Genomic DNA, 21,946 nt, shown 5'->3' with positions numbered 1-21,946 from the left:
ATATTCACGATTATGAAAAAAACTACTATTGTAAACTAGTCCTAGGTTTTTCGCTCAATCTCAATAAAACCAATGCAGTATAATTCTCTGGACTCTCTAGGTCAATAATTATATATAAAAAAAAAAAAAATGTTGAACTTTACCCTTTGGGTAGCTATAACAGTGTCATTTAGAAAATGGGCGTGGTCAAGTGTATAAATAAGCCCATAATTCCTAAACAAAAACTCAGAACTTCACGAAATTAGGTGAGCACATGAGACATATGATTCTAAACAAGCATGCAGACTTTTATGGAGATCGGACCAAAGATGGCGCTATGAACTTTAAAAAGCTTTAAAAACCATGTATTTCCTTAGTAAATTGCCTGTATTGGCAGTATATTGTCTATTCCATCTATGATCTAGTTGGTTACATGCTTGCTAAATAAAACACAATACCTTTTTATGCATGTGCTTGAAGGCCTTAAACCGCTTGAACCCCGTTAATTGCTGCTCACAGCTATATTTATTATTATTATTCTGCCCTAAAACTGATTGTGCAGACCAAACCATAAGTCGTAGAGAACTGAAACTTTGAGGGTAGGTAGTACTCCCCCAGTCTACAATGGTGCAAAGCTTCGGCCCGCCTGGCCAGATGGTGTTGCTATAACAAAGGAAAACACATTTTGGGCCATAACTCCTGAACCGTTTGTTGTATTATCATTGGAATCCTTGGCTTGAGACAAACGAAATGGCTATCTCCGAATTCATTTCTGCCATGAAAGTTTTTTCCGAAATTTGCGATTATTTGAAAAAAATTAAAAATGAACTAGTCCTAGGCCATTTGCCCCATCGGAACCAAACCAGTGCAGAAAGATTCAGCAGAGTCCCATTATGAAAAGTTAATTAATCTTCACAACGGTACGCTAAAACGTACGTAGCATGAGTGGCGAGTTTTGCTTAAACGTTTATAACTCTTGAACAGAATAAGATACTCTCACCCAATTCGGTACAGTTATGTGTGGAGTCATTCTGAGGACACTTGAGAAAAATTGTGGCTCTGCCTCTTGGTGGCGCTATAATAAATTAAAATATTAATACAGCTGTAACCTTTGGTCCGATCAACTTGAAACTTTGCATGCAGTGTCTTTGTCTCAAGTGCCATCAAAATCTATGAATACATTTGCGTATGTTTAAAAACATGGTCGCCATCGGCCAATCAGATTTCAGCAGCTATTAGACAAGGTTAACAAAGGTCGATCGGAATTAAATTCAGTTTACCTGTTTGCCTCTTGGCCTAAGAGGTCTGTGGAAAGTTTTGAAAAAATCAGCCACTGGGTGGTGCTATCACTATTTTTATGTGTGTTAATGGTTGTATTTAAGGCAGTGTTTTAAAAAAAAACCACAAGTAATTCATATCATATGATAGCTCTTCTCATTGTGAACAACTTTGACTCAAGAACCATTGGTGTCCGTCAAACCGTTCGTTAAATATTTTAGATTACATTAAAAACCTACTTTTGCGAACTAGTCCTAGGCCATTCGTCCGATCGGGACCAAACCAATGCCAAACGATTCTATGGAGTCTCAATATCAATAATTATTAAAAAAAAAAAAAATGTAACTTTCGATTTAATATGTAGACAGCATTTTCTCTGCCCTAAAAGTGTCTTTGCGTCAGAGACTGTCGGTCGTAGAGACCCCAAACTTGGCAGGATGGTTCCCACTACTCAGGCATACAGACACGCATCCATCGGACACTAGGTGGCGCTATTGCAAACAAAACAAACAAAAATCACATTTTGGGCCATAACTCTTGGGCCGTAAGGGCTAGAAACAACATTATTTTTCCTCTCATTCCTTGCATCATGATGAAGAGTTTTGCCCCCTGTAAAATGTTTGCTCCACCCCTTTGTTTTCCCACTATTTTGGATTGTTTGAAAAAAATTCAAAACGGACTCGTCCTAGGCCGTTTGCCCAGTCAGAATCAAACTAGTGCAGAAAGATTCAGCAGAGTTTCAATATGAAAATTTATCAAGGAATTTTGAAATTCTGATTTATCTTCAAACGGTACGCCAAAACGTTCGTAGTGGGCATGTCTATTTTCACTAAAACTGTTATAACTTTTGAGCGGTTTGAGGTATTATCAACAAATTTGGTACACGTATGTTTGGGCTCATTCTAAGGACATTTTGCCTCTTGGTGGCGCTATAATAATAAAAAAACTAACTATGGAACCGTAGTTCCAATCGACTTAAAATTTTGCATGCAGTGTCTTTGTCCAAGGTGCCATCAAGATCTTTGAGGTCAGTCACATATCTTTAAAAACATGGCCGCCATTGACCAATCAGCATTCAGCAGCTTATATATAGGGTTAAATAAGACCAATCGGAACTAAACTTGGTAGGGCTATTTGTCTCTTGGTCCAAGAGGCCTGTACAAAAATGTTAAAAGACTGGCCACTGGGAGGCGCTGTCACATTTTACATGCGTGTAAATCATTGTATATACTGTGTTTGACAAAGAGAAACATTATTCATACCATACTGTAGATCTCCTCATTCTGAACAACTTTACCTTAAGGACCATTGGTGTGAAACAAAACGTTCAATAAATACTTGATATTATTTTAAAAGATTACTTTTTTGAACTAGTCCTAGGCCGTTCGCCCGATCGGAACCAAACCAGTGCAGAAACATTCTCTGGAGTCCCAAAATGAAAAGCTATCAAAGGAATTTTGACATTTTGATTTATTGTCAAACAGTACGCCAAAACGTTCGTAACGGGCTTGGCCACTTTTACAAAAATGGTTAAAACTCTTGAACAGAATCAGATATTGTAACCAAATTTGGTACACACATTTATGGAGTCAATCTAATAACACACAAAAACAATTGTGCATCTCCACCTCTTGGTGGCACTATAAAGGTAAAAAAAACTTTAAAATGGATCTAACTATTGAATGGTTGGGACGATTGACTTGAAATTTTGCAAGCAGTGTCTGTGTCTAAGGTGCCATCAAGGTCTATAAGGACAATCACATACCTAGAAAAACATCAACAAAATCATATTTTAGCAGCTATTCAATCTAGTCCTAGTCCGTTCACCTGATCGGAACCAAACCAATGCAGAAAGATTCTCTGGAGTCCCATTATTAATAATTATCAAAAAAGTTTTAACCTTTGATTCAATGTCGCAAAGCTACACCAAAACAAACTGTGGGCTTTGCCACTTTTACTTAAACGTTATAACTCTTGAAATGAATGAAAGATTTTTATAAAATTTGAGACACTTATGCATGGGTTCATTCTGAAGACACATGAAAATTGCATACCTTTGCCTCTTGGTGGTGCTATAACAGTCAGGAATGTAAAAAAAATACCAAATCTTTGTGATGCCTCACCTGATGTTTCTCAAAATTAAGGCACTTTAATATTGTTTATTATTAGGCTATCTAATTAGGTTGACTTGACTCGTCCCGCACCGTTTGGCGTAGACCCACGAATTAGGTGTCAAATCAGTCTGACTACTTACAACACCTGTGCTATGACTTTTCTAAGAGATGGGGGTATGTTGCACCCCTGGGGGGCCAAAAAACATCCAGAGAATCCCATAGACTTTGCATTGTGTAGAACTTTGACGGATCATATGTATGGATCAGAGTTTCGTAGAGAAATGTTGGTGGACTCATTTCATATGGCCTAGCAAGCAGTTTTGGAGCATTACATGAGATGGGGGGTAAGATGTATCCCTGGGGGTAAAACCGGCCCAGAAATGCCCCATAGGCATACTATGGCAAGGGTCTCGCCCATTAAAACAATTGTTTTTTTCCTATTATGACAAGACAATGAATTTTGTGGGATCATATCTCCCAATCAGAATGTCGTAGAGACATAGGGGCGGGCTCATTTCACTTGGGCTACCAATCAGTCTTTAAGTATCTTCTTGGAAATGACGTAGCCACGCCCTAGCAACCATTTATGACACCCTAGCAACCGCCCCCATATACTTCCATTCAAAATGGCTCAGAAGGATATCTTCATAACAGAATGTCATAGACACTTGGGGATTGGATCTTTTCAGTCAGGTTAGTAATCAGCCAGTAAGAATCTCTCTGGTCACTGGCTTGCCATGCCCTAGCAACCAGCCCTATTGACTTCCATTAAAAATGGCTGAGAGGGATATCTTTGGATCAGAATGTACTACAGACATGACATTTGGCTTGTTTCACTTGGGTGAGCAATCAGTCTTCATGTATCCACTTGAAAAACTACTTAGCCACGCCCTAGCAACCATTTAGAGCACCCTAGCAACCAGCCCCATTGACTTCCATTCAAAATGGCTGAGTGTGATATCTTTGGATCAGAATGTCCTAGATACTAGAGAGTTGGCTTGTTTTAATTGGGTGAGCAATCAGACTTCAGGTATCATCATGGAAACTACTTAGCCACGCCCTAGCAACCATTTAGAGCACCCTAGCAACCAAACCCCATTAACTTCCATTCAAAATGGCTGAGAGTGATATCTTTGGATCAGAATGTCCTAGAGAAATGACAGTTGGCTTGTTTTACTTGGGTGAGCAACCATTCTTCAAATATCATCATGGAAACTACTTAGCCATGCCCTAGCAACCATTTAGTGCACCCTAGCAACCAAAACCCATTGACATCCATTAAAATGAGCTTAGATGGACATCTCTGGTTCAAAATATCATAGGGACATCATTGTTGGCTCGTATGACTCAGGCCAGCAAGCAGCCTTGTTAGTATCACCCTGGAAACTGCCTAGTAACCAAATGAGCTCACGCTAGCAACCAAGTAACAAATCACATATCTCTGCACCAGAACATCGGAGAGACTTACGGTTTCGTTCATTTGACTCAAGGTAGCAAGGAGCCTTTTGAGTATCATCTTGGTAACTGCCTAGCAACCAGATGGGGTTACCCTAGCAACCAAGTAACAAAATAAATATCTCTGCACCAGAACATAGAGACTTTCGGTTTCGTTCATTTGACTCTGACAAAACAAACAAAAATCACATTTTTGGCCATAACTCTTGAATCATTTTGCTTCAAAGGATTCAACCACTGGAGTCATATGGATTAATGTTATGCTGCCTTTGTGCTTTTTACAGCTTCAAAATTTTGGTACCCAGTTTTCAACAAATTTAGTTTAGGCAAGTTCTATTGTCAATTTTTTTTATTTGGCAACCACATGGTTGCATGTTATGTTTTATGGTATTACTGTAAAGCTTTTTGGTCAACTCTGTTGTTTTAAATGCTATATAAATAGTTGAGTTGATATTAAAGTGCAAATGCTGTAATTTAATTATATAAATATATAGTTTACATGTGCTGCGTGGTTCACAGTAGATAAGTGCTCTGCTCTGTCATCTGGTACAACATGTCGTGAATGATTCTCAATGTCTGTGGAGTTTCCAGTGTATGAGCGGTCAGATTTATACATTCATTCATAGTATGCATCTCTTCCACACGAAGATTGCAGCCTTTAGCTGTAATCACACTAGAGGTGTGTCCTAAACCTCAACACTTCTGCACTATTTTACATCATTTTGAAGTGTAAGTAGTGTGAATAGTATGTTTACACTGAAAATGCAACAAAAATAAGTGTACCACGAGTACCCGGATGATTCACTTTTCAACCATCAAAACGGAGTGTGGAATGTTGGACACTTCATGCACTCAGCGCACACGGGTTGCTGTACATAGCAGAAGGGGTGGGGTTACCGCCAGCAATGGTGATCTGGCAAAACAATTGTAAATAATGGAGAATATGACAACTAGCGAAACTTCTGTGAAGACAGCACCTTACAAAAGTGAGTTAAACGCTTTAACATCATACCATGCTAGGTGAATTTGTATATTATTGAGATATAAGTGTTGAACTGAGGGTGGATAGTGCACTAAAGCCAGCAGCAACACAACGCTTGGGTTGGAAGCATCACTTCTGTCAGCTGTCAATCGGCGATCGCTTCCGTGTAGTAAAAAAAAAAATGTTGTGTTCCATTTGGGATGATACTACATTTTGAAAATTCATACACTACATGGCTGTGTGCATAGTACATTTTGTAAGTGTATAGTGAGTCGTTTGGAAAACAGCTTAGGACATGTCATGATTTTATTTGATTAATTGTCCATTTCAGTGTAAGGAGTAACAGTGTGTCAGTCATACTGCGTGCTGGTACCGGATTGAGTTGGTGCTTTGTACTGCAGAAACACTGGTATCATTACATCTTTTTTTATTTTAGTATCGACTTGGTACCGAAGTACCAGTACTTTTGACAACACTTGTGCACAGCATAGAGTTACAGATGTTATAAACCAATGTGGCTTACTTGTCATGTTTTTTTCATGAAACATAAACAGAATATGATAAAACTTTGACATTTTGGCGGATGATGGGAAATCGGGCAGCTTCTCCCAGGTCCTATGCTGCCTTCATGTGCTGTAGGAATTTTCCTACTTCCCACTTCTGAAGTACAAGTAGGGGTAATATCTTTCCAACTGCCACCACCACAGGCAGCTCTCACTCGACCGGTCACCTCCACAGGCAGCTCTCACTCGACCTGTCACTGCCATAGGCAGTCACAGTAAGATGTGTCTCCCTCTCGATCCGTCACAGTTAGTTGCGTCTCCCTCTCAACCCGTCACCGTTCTTTGCGTCTCTCTCTCGATGCGTCACCGTTCTTTGCATCTCCCTCTCGATGCGTCACCGTTCTTTGCGTCTCCCTCTCGATGCGTCACCGTTCTTTGCGTCTCCATCTCGATGCATCACCGTTCTTTGCGTCTCCCTCTCGATGCGTCATAGTTAGTATGTCTCCCTCTCGATGCTTCCCAGTAAGTTGCGTCTCCTCCTCGATGCGTCTCTCTTTTGATCCGGACACAGCTTTTTCACTGGAATGGGTGGGGCTTAAGTGTAAAAAATTAGGCTTTACTCTCTGCCCCATTAATATTTTACTCTTCAGCAGCCTCAGTTTAAATCTTTAGGTTCAAATGCAAGTCGTCTTATTGTTATTCAGTCCCACCAGGATTTCGCGGCACATTTTCCTGAATTTTTTGGGGTTGTTTTGCAGTGAAAACTCGCAAATCATCATTATGTGCCTCTGTAATTGTGTTAATTACATTGTGAATGCAATTATTTGTCAATATTTTAGTGCGCAATAACTGAATATGCAGTTAGCAAAAAAAAAAAAAAAAGAATTACACAAAAATAGGCTACCATACATTTAGGTGAAACCTGTGGCTATTGGAAGACCCTTAATTATTTTTGTATTAAAAGTTTCTGCTACAGACAATGCAAGAAAACTTCTCTAAGTTTAAAATAGACATGCAATAAATCTGTAAACTAAAAACACAAATGAGGATTCATTAGGCCTATTGCAATTATTACTTTGTCAGATACTGATATCTGATACATGACCATATACAAACAAATACAATTAGAGTTCACATATTTGAGCATTTATGTACAAATGTAAATTCCACAAGTGTTTCGAAAAAAGTTTACATACTGTATAAGAAAGTGGCAAATTTTGTCATATTTTGAAAGATATGTTGCAAATACTGTATGTATATACAGTATGTGACCTTTTTATGTCAGTAAAAAAAAAAAACATTTGTTCATTTATTTTCAGCAAAAGTGTTCAGCATATATTGCTATTTTCAGATTCGTAGCCTACTGTATTAAGCACTTCAAATTCAAATCACATTTTACTACACAACTAATGGTGATTTTAAGTGAATGTTAGGGTTTGTGTAAAACACAGGTTTTGTGTCAAATGCGCAGCACTCAGGGTGAAGATTAAACGCTACAGTAGCTGTGATGTAGCCTATGTGTGCTGTCTGCGGTCCTGCAAATGTTTAGACAAGGATTTTGATAGTGAGTGCAAAACGTGGAGGAGACGATGCGGACACACTTACTGTTACTATGGAGATGATACAATGGCAGCTGTGCATTTGAATATGTTGTGACTGCTTCAGGCTTTTCAAGCATTTGCTTTGCCACCATCAAACATTAAGTAAAGCGATGGGATTCCCTCAGATTTACGTTTTTTTGCAGAAAATTTGGGGAAATTATAAAAAAATCGCAAGCTACCGCAAATAATGCGGAGATTTACAGAATTCTTGCAAATTCAACCATCGCAAAATCCTGGAGGGACTTTCTCTCCTGTATGGCAGGGGATGAAACGTAAAACAGTGTCTCCTGAACCAAAAGTAACAAACATATGACATCTTACAAGACCAACACTTGACACAGATGACATACATGACCAGCAGACCCATGTATTAGTACAAATAACAATATAACTCTTTGCAGAAAAACAATAAATACAATCAATAAATACAGAATATTCACAATTAGGGGTAATTTACAGTGAGCTAGACATATAGGAAAGTGGTACCCACATCTTACTCTTAGTAGTATTGTTGTGCAAGTTGCATATCTGCAAATATTGCAGCGTTGCAGGCTTTACATTGTGAGGTTGCAGAATGTTCTCTTGTGGAAAGGACAGGCAGAATACATATGGATTGTAGAGGCAAGAGAAGTGTATAAATGAAGTGCATATATACTGTATGTATTAAATAGTAGTGTATAGACAGTATACATGCGCATTTGGAAATATTATGAAACTGTCCATGTCGCGATGGCAGGTCGAGTGAGAGCTGCCTGTGGCGGTAGCAGGTCTCTTACCCCCTCTCTGTAATTATGAGTATGTTGTGTCCACGGGCTTTGTTGTCGGAAAGAACAGGAAACATGGACGACGCCAGGTTCATTCATTAATATTTCCTGAGGAACTTTTATTTTGACACCATAATACATGTCACTCAGTTAGCTTGCTGACGATAATGGAATTTTGGTCAAATACAAGCTATTTTCATGGTGTAAAAATCTTCAACATGCATAGAATGGTTGCTGATATACATAAGTGAATATGACCAAAACAGCAAGCTCTTACAATTAGCTGTATTAAGAAAAATTAACAAAACCTGTCATTCACTACAGAAACTGTACTCTCCTCCGTCATGTTGAAAGTTTAGGACTCCTCCCATCTTGGTAACTCGGGTATCTAGAATTCAGAGTTTCCTGCTTGAACTTCCAACTTCGCTGGGTCATTCATGTGCTCGTAACTCGTAATTACGATAGTTCTGTGTCCACTCTAGGGCACACTAGTGCCTGCTGAATGCAACCACTCTGTGTGACTTATTCACCTTATTCAGCCTGCCCCTTTTCTGCACTCCGCTATTCCGAATTTTGTCATTTAACTTCCTGTTTGTATTGAAGCTACTGAGAAGAGTCGATCAAAATGGATTACGTGTGGGAGCACAAAGTATTCCCCAAGAGTTGATGGTGTGAGTCTACAGCATCCCTTTACTACTTGAAAATGCTAGTGAGTTTTTCTGTCACTGTAAATGTTTAAGCGTTTAATTGTTATACATGTAATTTAGCTTAATTTTTAGGTTTCAGCTTGTTAAAATGTGTTGTTGACATGAAATTTCCAACAGTGACAGCTCATATTATTTCACATGCAGTTCATAACATTAAAGACAATTACAATTTGTACTTTTTAAAATTAATTTGTCACCCTATATTTTTTAGAGGCTTAAATGTGATAAAAATGGTTGTAAACGGAATATAAAACAAAACATACTCTTTCACGTGTACGTGTGTGTATAAATATAGTTGCACCCCTCCCCCCATCCAGGTTTAATGCTTAAAAAATCTGCATACCTTAACTATAATGCGATGGGTGAATGACGAGAAGATGGTCAGAGGTGTCTTACGAGATATTTTAAATGACTTTGTGTTGTCTCTTGGAGTTTCATGAGCACAGAGGCACATCAGTACATCCACAGCTTAAAGCTAGGATCATGTGTGTTTATGAATGAAGTACTCTTGTTTTAAAATCTCCCCACTCTGCTTCCAGTTATTACATCCCCTGAACACTTTAAAATACTCATGATAGCTTTTGACAACTCTATAACCTGTAAATCCACTTTGCTAGCTTATTACACTTTGACATCAACACCGTAGATTTCTATACAGCAACCACTAGAACAAAAGGTCTGAGATAACATTTTCAAGATGTCTGTGTGCTAGTTTCTATGGCGTTTTAGGTGAATACAGAAATGCGACTTATCTGTGTTTTTATTTTTTGTTCTCTCAACAACGCGATTTTGACCCGGTGCGACTTATAGTCAGGTGTGACTTTTTTCCAGAAAATACAGTATGAGGGTGTTTTAAAAAATAATACCATTAATAAATGTTATCAGTTAACTTAATACAAAGTGCAGTAAACATAAAAACTTTTAATCAATATTTGGTTTGACTACCCTATGCCTTTCAAACAACACCTATTCTAGGTACACATGCACACAGTTTTTCAAGGTTGCTGGCAGATAGGTTGTTCCATGCATCTTGGAGAATTTGCCACAGTTCTATGTATGTAGGCATTCTCAGTTGCTTCTGTCTATTCATGTTATCCCAGACTGACTAAATGATGTTGAGATCTGGGCTCTGTGAAGGCCATACCATCTGTTGCAGGACTATATGTTCTACTTCTATTTGCAAAAGAAATGTTTGGAAATCTAAAATTGATATTTCCTTGACACACTAGAGCAGAAGATATAAAATAACCATCTTATGACAAATGTTTTTGTTAAACATCTAATGTAATAAGATTTTTACACAGTGCTGTACATCTTGTTACAATGCACTTAAATTTAAAGTACCTGCATATAGTTACACTGTTGACCCACTGCTTAACCCTAAATCTTACCCTGATCCCTACCCCTACCCTAACCATACCCCAAACTCATTAGTAAAAATGTGAATCTTGCGAGTTTTACAGAGCAAAACGTATGTACACAAGTACATTGTATGTAATCCTTAATTTTTTCAAGTAAGTTCAAAGTAGTTTAAGACACCTAATATAAACAATAGTAGAAAACTAGACTGAATAGTACTGTACCATGGCTTTTTGGACGTGTACTTTGGTAATATCATGGTTTTATTTGAAATACCTTGGAGTACCATGTAAACACTGTGGAAAATACTAATAATTCAGTACCACAGTCTGTACCTGTACCATGTGCCACAGTGCTTTTTCAGTAAAAGTATGCAAACAGCATAATATGGTGCCAAAAGTTACATTTGAGTAGCAATTTCTTGTATAATTCAGATTTTAGCTGTAAATGAGCTTCAAACCATTGCTTAAATAAACATATAACTGTTTACGAATATGAAGTGCCTGAAGTGTCATGATGTTTCTGCAGATTTTATGAGTATGAAGTTTATCGGTGAGATGCTGCGGATGTCGGGAGCGTTTTTCATCCGCCGGTCATTTGGAGGAGATAAACTTTACTGGGCTGTGTTCTCTGAGTATGTGAAGACCATGCTGAGAGTAAGAGCTTTAAATATAATATGAGAGGAAGAACCTTTTTTTTTCTTTTCTTTTTTTTTAAAATTCACTTAGTCCAAAAATAGGCATTATCAGATGTTATTTTCATGTATAACTTTTTTTGTTTTATAACTGTTTGTAACTGTTTTTGAACTTGTTTATTGAACTGTTTTATTTAAGTAATATCACACCCATAATTGTGATGTTGTACCAAATATCAGCACTGCTGTGACTACCTGCGTAAATTACTAATTACTAATATGCTTCCATAGTTCGTAGTTGTATAACAAGTGTTTTTTTTTTTGTTTTTTTAATCTGGTTCATGTCGTTCATTCAGAATGGATATGCCCCAATTGAGTTCTTCTTGGAAGGAACAAGAAGCAGAACATGCAAATCGCTCGCACCAAAGACAGGTAATTTACTCGTACTTTTTGTACTTTTATGACACTTTTTAGACTAGTTTTTAAAAAAATACCCTCAATTCTGCCGTTTTGAATTTTTTTCTTGTGTATTTCATTCGGGCAAAATCTCTTTGCTGTCTGCTGCATATATATTGTTCAGACTCGTTTTTTTTGTACACTTTTTGCCTTTTTTATAGCTGCACAAATAAATTCAAGGTTACAGGAAACTTTTTTTTTTTTTCGGCATTGCTAGCGCACAGGAAGTGAACTGCAAGCTAAATTACATTTCACAGGATGTCCACAGTTGAATCATAGTCCTTGAATGAAATAACGCTCCTAACTAATTTATGGCAGAAAGGTTAAAAACGACCACTCAAAAACTGTACAAAGCTCGACAGTTGCACTGTTCGTTGGGGTTATCAATCAAATTGAACCAAAGCAAATTTAGATGAATGAGAAAAACAAAATGCTCTGCCTCACTGAACACTGATTTGTGTCAGCTCTATCTCCTACACTCTTTCTTCTTTCTCTCCCTCAGGGCTGTTGAACATTGTGATGGAGCCTTTTTTTAAAGGAGAGCTATTTGACGTCAACCTGGTTCCTGTCAGCATCAGCTATGAGAGAATTCTAGAAGAATCTCTGTATGCCCGTGAGCTGCTCGGCGTCCCAAAGCCCAAAGAGTCGACCTCGGTACATGTAGCCTTCCTTTCCACACTCCATTTTTATTCAGCAGACAGATAACAACAAAATAGAGTAGAAATCTTAAAAGGAGAGTTCACCCAATTAATTTTTTTTTCTTTTGTTAATCGCAAAAAACTGCTCACGCTGCTCTTTTGCATACAAGCAAAAGAAAAGTGGACCAGGAGCTATTAAGATCCAAAAATGATGACAAAAGCACCCTAAAAGAATCATAAAAGTCCATACTACTCATCTGGGCTGTCAAGCTGTTCGAGAGTTTCAAAGACTTCTGCTTTAAACTCTCAGTAGAAAATTCTCAGTAGAATTAAGATGGATTGCTTAAGTTTTATTGTATGGGCCGCGACGTCAAGGTAAGCTCGCTCGATTGACTTACGCGAATGATTTGCTCTTAACTATCTTATCTATGGAGCTTGCATATCGTGGGAAGCCCTGTTGATACGCACGCATCCAGATACAGTAGGATAGATCAGGTACAGAGGGATAGAGAAGAGCGGACCACTCAAGCTTACGGTTCTGATGTCGTGCACGTGAAAACCAGGCTTCAATCGCGCTGCACAAATGTGTGTTTCAGTTGAATATTTAGCGTGCCTTAACCACTGAACGCGAGATGAGTATACTTTAGTTTCTAATGCCGGGAAAGCCCCGCAATAATCAGCATGTACAAAACTGTAACTCCCACCTCAGTTCCACTCAACACCTGGGCACTTCTGAACAAAAACATTTGGGGCTAGATTAAAATCATTCGAGGTTCGAGAATGTTTTGCTATAGCAACGCCACTGCACAAGAGACTCAAGATATTCTCAAAGCTATGCAACAAAGAAAATAATACACAAATAAGAAAAATGCCAATAAACACTTCTTGCAGAAAATATAAAATAAATGTAAACGTTTCTTGACATTTATTTTATTTATTTTATTTTATTTTTTTTAACCTAATTAATGCGGAGTGCACCTTTTGACTTTCAGAATATTGTTTTGAGTGCTTAATTTTGAGGTGGTAAAACAGATTGCTTACGAGTGATTATCGTCGTGCGACAGTTTGCAGATGACCTTTTTCTGCGTCTGCTTTTGTGAACCCACAGCATAGATGTCGCGCACCTGTTTAAATAACAAGCTCCTCTTTATTTTCCTGACCTGTTTGGGAGTCGTCCCATTCTGTGGAAATGTATTTCTCCATTAGGGTTTTTCCTGGGTCAAAAATAATTGAGTAGCATGAGTGATCCCGCTCTGTACTCTCCTGTCTGCGGAGCACAAATATCGGGAAGCCCGCTGGACTCGCGGTCACTTGCGTGCATCCCTGCTAGAGGTGTAACGATTCAGTTACGATTCTTTACCTAATGATGATGATGCATCGTGAAATCTGAAATTTGGTCATGATTCAATTAGATTATTTTGGAACGATTCATAATAATAAAAAAAAAAAATATGCTGAAAAAGATTCAAAGTTTTTAATTAACATTCCTAATTTAGTCAGCACAGAAATGCACCAGACTTGAGCACTAGAGTCACACATGCATTTAGGACCAAGGAGGTTTGGTTTATATGTATTGGTTTATATATATTAACAAAAAATGCATTATATGAAATGCATTAGTGTTACAACCCGGCTCTAAGGCTGTAACAAAAAGGGAGACCAAATGCGCAAGGTGCCATTTATTTTAACAAACAAACAAGCCAACAAATGTTATGTATAAGTGATAATTGTTAACATGTTATTTCTCCTCTACACTGTTCACTTCGGCACAAGGTGCTTATACACTATTTAATACGGCACGTCGTGCCTGAGGGTGGGCATGCGCTGGGAGGAGGAGGGTGTGAGTGACTGTAATGGTGGTTAAGTGAAACCTAGCTGTGCACTAAATAAAGTGAATTAACTAAATAAACGTAGGTGTTTATTTTGAGTAACAATGGTAGCAGAGGATGGTTAAAGGATGGCAGCTAGTTATAAAGTTCCGCCGAAGTTTGATGAAGCCCGGCCATACGAATGTTGGAAAAATGAAGTAAATATCTGGATGTGGGTTACCGACCTCGCCAAAAAGAAGCAAGCCCTTGCTGTCGCCTTGGGGTTTGAGGGGAGAGCCCGTGAAACGGCAGTGGAAATACCTGCGGAGGATTTGAACAGTGATAACGGTATGGCAACGTTGATGGCAAAGTTGGACAGCGTGTTCCTAAAAGAGGAAAAAGATCGTGCATATGAAGCCTATTATTTTGATGGCATAACGAAGAATAGTTCAGTTTCCATGGAGGACTACATAATTGATTTCGAACACCGATACAACCGGATGAAAAAGTATAATATGACGCTTCCTGATGCTGTGCTGGCTTTTAAGCTATTAGACACGGCCTGTCTCGATGAAAAAAGCAGACAGCTAGCATTGACGGCCTGCACCGAGTTGAAGTTCTCCTCCATGAAGTTGGCTCTAAAAGGGATTTTAGGAGGGAAAACGACAGGCTCGTCAAACGGAATACAAGTGAACCAGGACGTGGCATTTTTCACAGAACAAAGACCTCAAGGAAGTGGAAAACGGAGTGCAACTTTCCAAAGTGGACAACTAAAGCAGCCATTACCAGGGACTAATCCACTAGATAAGTTCGGTAAGAGATCCAGATGTGCTATTTGCCAGTGTACATTTCATTGGGCAAAAGACTGTCCCCACAAGAAAACTGAACAAGTAAGAATAACTGAAGATGCAAATGTAGAGAAATGTAACATTACATTGTTTACAAAGGCCGCCATGTCGGACGCAGAGATATTTATGACTGAATCGCTGGGATCAGCCATTATTGACACTGCCTGTACCCGTACTGTGTGTGGGGAGAAATGGCTGGAAAGCTATATTGATGGTCTCACCCAAGATCAAGTGAACCAGCTGATGCAAACAGAAACTCCCAGTTGCAGACCATTTTGGTTCGGAGATGGGAATTTGGTATATTCCACAAGAAATTTGAAACTACCAGCTAAAATAGGACTGACAAAATGCCAAATTGAAACTGAAGTTGTCAAGGTTGACATTCCACTTCTGCCGAGTAAAATGTCCCTAAAGAAAGGCAGGGACTATTTTGGATATGAAAAAGGACTGTGCAGTGATGTTCAAACAATCCATTCCTCTTGAATGTACTAGTTCTGGACATTACTGTGTCGATATCAGACAAAGAAACAAAAAAAGGCCAAACTGAAGAGGAAGTCCTAAAAGTGACAGATAATACGTCTCCAGATGAAAAACACAAAGTCCTTCTGAAGCTCCATAAACAGTTTGGACACGCGTCAGTAGGCTACAGAGGCTCATTTACAGTTCAGGAAATAACGACAAAGAATGCTTTACTATCTTACAACAAATAGTATATGACTGTGAAATATGCCAGAAGTACAAAAAGACAAAGCCAAAGCCTGCTGTGGGACTGCCCTTAGCTTCGGAATATAACGAGGCAGTGGATCTGCACGAGTTGGAGCCAGGTGTATGGTATCTCCACATCATCGATCACTTCACACGTTTCAGTGCTGGAAACATTGTGAAAACAAAGAAGTCACGCTTGGATAAGTGTCCATGGCGCCCCCCAGAGGCTGTACAGTGACAATGGTGGAGAATTCAACAATGAAGAGATCAGAGACATGGCTGAAAACTTTAACATTGAGACAAAAACAACAGCAGGATACAGTCCCTGGAGCAACGGACTACTCGAGAGACATAATCAAATGCTTCTGAGATAATTCAGAAGGTCAAACGAGAAAATGGATGTGACTGGCACACTGCCCTTGACTGGGCCCTCATGGCTAAGAACAGTATGTTGAATGTTCATGGCTACAGTCCATATCAATTAGTGTTTTGACAGAATCCTAACCTTCCTTCTGTATTAGTTGATAAACTACCTGCTCTAGAAGGTACCACTATGAGTGTTAGAGTAGGAGAACACATTTCTGCTTTACATGCTTCTAGGAAAGCATTCACTGAAGCAGAGTCTTCTGAGCGGTTAAGAAGGGCACTACATAAGCAGCTCAGGCACACAGATGACATGTATGTGACAGAAGACAAGGTATATTACAAAAGAGCAGACTGTCCTGAGTGGAAGGGACCACGGGTAATTATTGGTCAAGATGGAGCTGTTGTATTTGTTAGACATGGGGGGACTTTTGTTAGAGTACATCAATCCAGGCTCTCAAACTGAAACAGATCACAATGTTTGTGGTAACCTTGTTCCTTCTGCTGGTGTGAAGTTAAAAACAGGACAGACCATAACATTCATTAAACAGGATGGTGGTGGTCTACAGAGAGCCAAGGTTTTAGGCAGAGCAGGCAAAACCTCTGGGAAACACAAAAACTGGTTTAATCTGCAACATATTGAACCTAATGGCAGTGATGGTCAAAAAGAGTCAGTGGATATGTCACGTGTTGATAATCTTAACATTGAATCAACTGATAGGGAGACTGATGTACTCATAACAAAAGACATTTCATTTGATGCAGCCAAACAGGATGAAATTATGAATTGGTACAAAAACAATGTTTTTGATGAAGCTGATGATGCAGATCAAAAGTGTGTCTCTACCAGATGGGTCTGTAGTCTCAAAGAAACTCCTAATGGTATCATGCCCAAAGCATGACTCGTAGCTAGAGGTTTTGAAGAGTTTAATATTCACAAGCTGCAGAAAGATTCCCCAACCTATGCTTCCAACTCTCTGAGGTTATTATTAGCAGTAATCTGTCAAAATAAGTGGCATGTCCATTCTATGGTCATCAAATCTGCTTTCTTACAGGGTATGCAGTTGTCCAGAGACATCTATGTCCGGCCCCCTCCTGAAGCTGGAAAGGAAAATATTCTATGGAAACTAAACAAGTGTGTTTATGGCCTTGCAGATGCTTCATTGTATTGTATAACAAGGTGAAATAAATCATGTTGAGTACGGGTGGAAGATTGTCTCAAGTAGATCCAGCAGTATTTTATTGGTTGGATGAACAGTGTAAGGTTACTGGAGTACTCGCATGTCATGTTGATGATTTTCTTTGGGCAGGCTCACAAAACTTCTCAACAGATGTGATTCCCATACTAAAGTCTGCACAGTTATATTGAAAACCTACAGCCTATTCGCCTGCAAGCAGCACGTGCAGTGCAGAGAGATGCCTCTCTTAATGAGACTGAAAAAGAACAGCTTAGATAAAAAAATAGGACAGATACTGTGGGTTGCAAAACAAAACAGACCAGACATTATGTTTGATGCAAGCAGCTTAGCGACAAATATAAAAGATGCTACAGTCCAATCTATTCACGAGACAAATAAGGTCATTAGAAAGCTTAAATCTGAAAACGTGACTCAAGTTTCAGCATTTGGGAAACAGTGATGCACTGAACTTTATCGTTTTCAGTGATGCTTCCCTTGGAAATCTCCCTGATGGGGGCACACAAGGGGGAACATTGATTGGTCTCATGGGAGAAGGAGGGAAGTTTTCTCCTCTCTGTTGGCAATCTAAGAAAATTCGATGTGTGGTGAGGAGTACTCTGCCAGGGGAAACTCTGGTCCTGTCAGATGGAATAGATAATGCTGTTTTTCTGGCTACCCTCTTTTCAGAGCTCACAACTGGAAATGCTGAGCTGAATGCTCCTCCCTTGATCTGTGTAACGGACAATCACTCTCTGTTTGATGCCCTTAAGTCAACAAAACAGGTCACTGAGAAACAACTTAGACTGGAAATAAGCGGCATAAAGGAGCTCATTCAGAGTAAAAAGATAAAGAAGGTACTCTGGTTGGACACAAAAACTCAACTCGCTGACTGTCCAAAAAGGGAGCATCTGCTCTGGTGCTATTGAAAGCACTCAGTGAAGGGCTGTGGTGTTATTGAAAGCACTCAGTTAAGGACTGTGGACACTACGCAAAAAAAAAAAAGGGGGTATATTTGAAAAGACTGATCACTTTCAATTGCATATGCAACAACTGTTTTGTTGTGGTAACTGTGAGCTTTGTTATATAAGTTTTTTTTTATATAACATTTTTATTTATATTTTCCTTGTTTTTTTTTTGTTTTGTTTAAAGTATAGGGAGATTGTTAACATGTTATTTCTCCTCTACACTGTTCACTTCGGCACAAGATGCTTATACACTATTCAATACGGCACGTCGTGACTGAGGGTGGGCATGCGCTGGGAGGAGGAGGGTGTGAGTGACAGTAATGGTGGTTAAGTGAAACCTAGCTGTGCACTAAATAAAGTGAATTAACTAAATAAACGTAGTGTTTATTTTGAGTAACAATAATCAGCACCACTCCTGACAGGAGGGAGAACCAGCTGCCTTCCAACCGCTAAGAATTATTTGCCTCCCAATCATCGCACTGGATAGAACCCACTTTTTTATATATTTGTATTTACATCAATGACTGTCCCATCCCCCAAAATACACAGTCTTGGGCAGAGAGGAACGTCAGTGTCCATGACCTCACTGATGAAGTTCTGGACTTCCCACCAGAACTCCTGAATCTTCACACTGAACCAAAAGGCATGGGCTATGTCCCCCATCTTCCGACTGGCATCTCCAACAGGTAGTTGTATCTATTAAACCAAGTTTATACAACCTAGAGGGGGTCCAATAGAAACGATGTATGATCTTAAACTGCATAAGACGTACCTTAGCATCTCTGGATGTAGATTTGACATTTTTTAGAATCCTTTCCCACTCCCCGTCCTCCAGTGCCACGTTCAAATCCTTTTCCCATAACCTCTTGAGAGATGATAAAGCTCTGTCGCCAAGACTGAATCTGCAAAGTATAGTACACAATGCTTCGTGACCCTTCCCAAAAGAGCAATCACCACACTAAGGGTGTCTGCTGCTTTAGGGGGCTGTATACTACCGCCAAAGACAGTACATAATAAATGGCGCAACTGTTAATATCTGAAGAATTGAGACCTCAGAATTCCAAATTGCTGTATAATATTATCAAAAGATCGCAATACTCGGTTATTGTACATGTCTCCAAGCATAACAACACCCCTTCTCAATCCACTTCGTCCAGCAAAAGGGGGACTTCTCAATGCATAATTTTTGGTTCAACCATATGCTTGAGGCAACATTCAAATAAATATCCGAATTGAACATGCGGGAAACCTTTGACCACACTGATTACAAGTGCGAAATGATGGGATGAAATTTTACCTTTCTGGCAATTTGGTAGAAAGATTTTATAATGGTGAAATAGGGGCAAGGGCCTCTTGTACAATGCAAAACCAGGGAGGGGCCCTCTCCGGTGGGAGCAACCAATATGCCAAATGTCTGAGACCAAAAGCATAATAGTAAAATAAAATCTTGGGGAGACCTAACCCACCTTTTTCAACTGGCCTGTGTAACTTATTAAAATGCATCTGAGGACGTTTACCATTCCAAATAAAGGATTTGGCTATACTATCAAATTGTTTAAAATAAGTGAGAGGAATTCAATGGGGAGAGACTGTAGTAAGTAGTTGAATTTTGAAATACAATTCATTTTTATAACATTAACCTTACAAATGTAAAGATCCACATCACACGAAAACCTTTTTATTAAAGGGTCAAAATTAACTAGTTAAATCACTCAAACTTGATAGAAATAAAATGCCCAAATACTTAATGCCCAGCTTGGGCCACTGGAGAGCCAAAGCTTCAGATTTAGACAATTTAACTCTGTATCCTGAGAACTTAGAAAAGGAATGAATAATTCTGTGGAGGCAAGGCATAGATCTAGTAGGGTTGGAGATGATGATAAAATATAATCTGTGTAAAGCAAAAGCTTATGTGCCACACCTCCTGCCACAACCCCGGGAAAATCATCCTCCTTTCTTATCGCGGCTGCTAATGGTTCCAAGGCAAGACAAAACAATAATGGGGAAAGAGGGCAATCCTGCCGGGTGCCCCTATCCAGAGTAAAATAATCTGAAATTAATTCATTTGTTTGTACCGCCGCTACCGGGTGTCTATAAAGTAACTTACTCCATCCAATATAAGTAGTCCCAAACCCATACAATTCCAAAATCGTACAAAGATAATCCCATTCTACCATATCAAACACCTTTTCGGCGTCAAGTGAGATGGCAGTGACCGGAGTCTGACCGGAGTCTATCAGAAGAGCTACGGCCCCGAATAAACCCCACCTGATCTATATATATATGAGAGATGTCATAACTTAATTGGTTAGCCAACATTTTTGACAATATTTTAACGTCTAGCTGGATCAGGGAAATTGGACGTTAACTCGTACACTCGCTTAGATCTTTGTCCTTTTTAAGAATCAGACTTATCCGGGCTTGCGTCATGGTTGGCGGAAGCTTACCATTCTTTAATGATTCTGTATAAACTTCAAGCAAAAGTGGAGCCAGTTCTGTAGCATATGATCTAAAAAATTCAGTAGCAAAGCCGTCTTGCCACGAAGCCTGTAGACAAGGCCTCAATTACCTCGCCAAGCTCCTCCAAGGTTATCTCAGAATCAAGAGAATTTTTTTGCTCAGTCATCAGATTAGGAACTTCTAATGGTTCCACAAAGTTTCTAATATCCTCATCAGTAGATGAAGATGTGGAATTGTAAAGATCAAGATAGAATCCTTTAAAGGCGTTATTAATATCAGTGGCCAAGGTAAATATTTCACCTCCAGCAGATTTCACTGAGGGAATGGTAGAAAAAGAATCTCTCTGTTTTATATATCTAGCTAGAAGTTTCGCTGCCTTATCCCCCGACTCAAAGTATGACTGTCTTGCCCTGAATAGCCAAAACTCCACCTTCCACGACATTATATCTATATTTCAATCGGGTCAATTCCCTGAGGCCATTAGACGACATTCTGCGCTTCAGCTCTGCCTCGGCATTTCTGATATTCCCTTCCAATTCCACGAGCTCTTGCGCTTTGGATTTTTAGGTGAATGAGGCGTACTGTATGATCCAGCCCCTAAGAACCGCTTTAAGTGCCTCCCAAGCCATGCCCACGGAGGATACTGAGGACCAGTTGATCTCCATATAGACACAGATTTCAGTCTTTAACATTTGTTGGAATTCAGGATTTTGCAAAAGGGATACATTAAAGCACCAACTATATGATTTCCTTTTCTCCATGTGTGGCAACACCTCTAAACACACCAGGGCATGATCTGAGACTAAAATGTTTCCAATTGAGTAATCAACAACAGATGAAATGAGGGACTTAGTTATAAAAAAATCTATTCTAGAGTAAATCTTATGGACTGATGAAAAAAAATGTATAGTCCCTCCCAGATGGGTTCAAAAGTCTCCAAATATCTGTAAGACCAAGATTTTTACACATCCTGTGAAACGTCAGTGTTGCTCTAGGGGGCTTGCAAACATTTGCTTCACTGTGATCAAGCACTGAGTCCATCAAAAGATTAAAGTCTCCTCCCAGTATTATATCATGAGGGGTGCCAGCGGCTTGCAACATCCCTTCATGATCTATAAAAAAAAGCCCTGATTATCAAGATTAGATGCA

At 39.2% G+C, this 21,946-nt stretch overlaps 1 protein-coding gene across 3 annotated transcripts in view; it reads left to right on the top strand.

The window, feature by feature from the left end:
* The window catches only part of gnpat (glyceronephosphate O-acyltransferase), a 158,013-nt gene that overhangs the window by 77,747 nt on the left and 58,320 nt on the right, over positions 1-21,946 (top strand). For all 3 annotated transcript variants that reach the window (XR_007892053.1, XM_051644846.1, XM_051644847.1), the window contains exons 6-8: positions 11,271-11,398; positions 11,733-11,808; positions 12,335-12,486. Coding sequence is in view for 2 of the 3 variants with exons in the window: in XM_051644846.1 (XP_051500806.1) it covers positions 11,271-11,398; positions 11,733-11,808; positions 12,335-12,486 (356 nt within the window). In the remaining variant the exon portion in view is untranslated. The remainder of the gene's footprint in view (positions 1-11,270; positions 11,399-11,732; positions 11,809-12,334; positions 12,487-21,946) is intronic.

The sequence above is a fragment of the Myxocyprinus asiaticus genome, chromosome 19 (genome assembly GCF_019703515.2).
Source record: "Myxocyprinus asiaticus isolate MX2 ecotype Aquarium Trade chromosome 19, UBuf_Myxa_2, whole genome shotgun sequence".
Lineage (NCBI taxonomy): Eukaryota > Metazoa > Chordata > Actinopteri > Cypriniformes > Catostomidae > Myxocyprinus > Myxocyprinus asiaticus.
This window is presented reverse-complemented; position numbering and strand designations above follow the sequence as displayed.